The sequence below is a fragment of the Salvelinus fontinalis genome, chromosome 6 (assembly GCF_029448725.1).
Source record: "Salvelinus fontinalis isolate EN_2023a chromosome 6, ASM2944872v1, whole genome shotgun sequence".
Taxonomy (NCBI): domain Eukaryota; kingdom Metazoa; phylum Chordata; class Actinopteri; order Salmoniformes; family Salmonidae; genus Salvelinus; species Salvelinus fontinalis.
Window position 1 is genome coordinate 10258999 of NC_074670.1, and position 1745 is coordinate 10260743.

General features: G+C 53.0%; 1 protein-coding gene across 3 annotated transcripts in view; it reads right to left on the reverse strand.

Moving 5' to 3' along the window:
- The window catches only part of LOC129856997 (glutamate receptor ionotropic, kainate 5-like), a 27427-nt gene extending 25952 nt beyond the window's left edge, over positions 1 to 1475 (reverse strand). For 2 of the 3 annotated variants that reach the window (XM_055924839.1, XM_055924838.1), the window contains exons 1-2: positions 963 to 1475; positions 544 to 708 (exon numbers count right to left, since the gene is read on the reverse strand). In XM_055924839.1, the coding sequence (XP_055780814.1) occupies positions 544 to 708; positions 963 to 1074 (277 nt within the window). In that variant the 5' untranslated portion in view covers positions 1075 to 1475. The remainder of the gene's footprint in view (positions 1 to 543; positions 709 to 962) is intronic. The other variant, XM_055924840.1, reaches the window with a different exon arrangement.
- Positions 1476 to 1745: the final 270 nt, after the last annotated feature.

Here is a 1745-nt window from a genome sequence, read left to right on the forward strand (position 1 = left end):
TATTGCTGGTCTGTACAAGTGTCTGTGGTCTGTACTGGTCTTTACTACATACCGCTGCTGGCTTGCTTCTAAAGCTAAGCAGGGTTGGTCCTGGTCAGTCCCTGGATGGGAGACCAGATGCTGCTGGAAGTGGTGTTGGAGGGCCAGTAGGAGGCACTAAAAAAATATCCCAATGCCCCAGGGCAGTGCCCTGTGTAGGGTGCTGTCTTTCGGATGGGACGTTAAATGGGTGTCCTGACTCTCTGTGGTCACTAAAGATCCCATGGCATTTATTGTAAGAGTAGGGGTGTTAAACCCGGTGTCCTGGCTAAATTCCCAATCTGGCCCTGAAAGAGCCCTTATTAGGTGACCATGGTTTTGGTCACCTAATAATCCCCAGTTTACAATTGTCTCTTTCATCCCCCTCCTCTCCCCTGTAACTATTCCCCAGGTCGTTGCTGTAAATATGTTCTCAGTCAACTTACCTGGTAAAATAACGGATAAATAAAATAAACTGAATCTTGGTTGTCCTGGTCTGTACTCGTCTGTAGTGGTGTTACTCACTGGTGTCAGTGGTCTCGTACTGGGAGTCCCTCTGCAGTTCGAATATATCCACCTCCACACGGGCTCTGGCCCCTCCCTCCATCACACTGTTTATGTTCTCCCTGGCCAGGGCCAGAGCCAGCCGCTCCCCACGCCCACACACTGACTGGTCATCCAGGATCGCAGCTACATGGGGAGGGAGGGAGACGGAGATATGGAACGGGAGAAAACATTGATGTTACTCACCATTAGACAGTAAGACAAAAAGAGAAGAGACAAGCAGAGTATTTACGAGGGGTGTGAAGGCCAGGTGAGTGAGTGGGTGTGTCCTGGTGGAGGGGGGTGAGACACCGGGCGAGGAGGGGGAGACAGATACCTGACGGTGATCAAGGGATGGAAGGAGGGAGGGATGGATGGATGATTGATAGATGGACACTCACCCATCCGGACGGAGGAGAGCAGGGCGGCCTGGCTTCCGGAGCGTGGTGCCATGGTAACTAGCAGGAAGGAGGAGAAGTGTATCGACAGCAGCAGCGCTGGCAGAGCCGGCATCTTCTACTGCTCCTCATAGAGAACGGTCTGCTGGCTGCCTGCTCGCCACCTACAGGACGGGAGGATACATTACAAACGCACACACACACATACTGTCATGCCTGCTTCTGCTCTTCCCCAGAGTGCCAGACAGCCCAGCATTGCACAAAGTGTGTGTGGTGTATAGCGTCTTGTTTCTGCTCACTGTCAGCTGGTCATGACCCTCAGTTTGACCTCTGAGATGTGTGCGTGATATGTGTGTCTGGTATCTTTGTGAGTTGGAGATGAGTCACCTTTGACCCTGTAGGCACAACACAGCAGCTTGACTGCTTCTATCTGACCCCAGGGAGGTGAGGATGTTTTGCTTCTCCATCTCTCTTCCCTCCCTCCTTGCCTTCATTTCCCTTTACGCTTTTCTTTTTTTACTCTCCCTCCCTTTTTCCCTCTCCCCCTTAGCTCTCCCTTTCTCCCTCTCCCCCTTAGCTCTCCCTTTCTCCCTCTCCCCCTTAGCTCTCCCTTTCTCCCTCTCCCACCGTAGCTCTCCCTTTCTCCCTCTCCCCCTTAGCTGTCCCTTTCTCCCTCTCCCCCGTAGCTCTCCCTTTCTCCCTCTCCCCCTTAGCTCTTCCTTTCTCCCTCTCCCCCTTAGCTCTTCCTTTCTCCCTCTCCCCCTTATCGCTCCCTTTCTCCCTCTC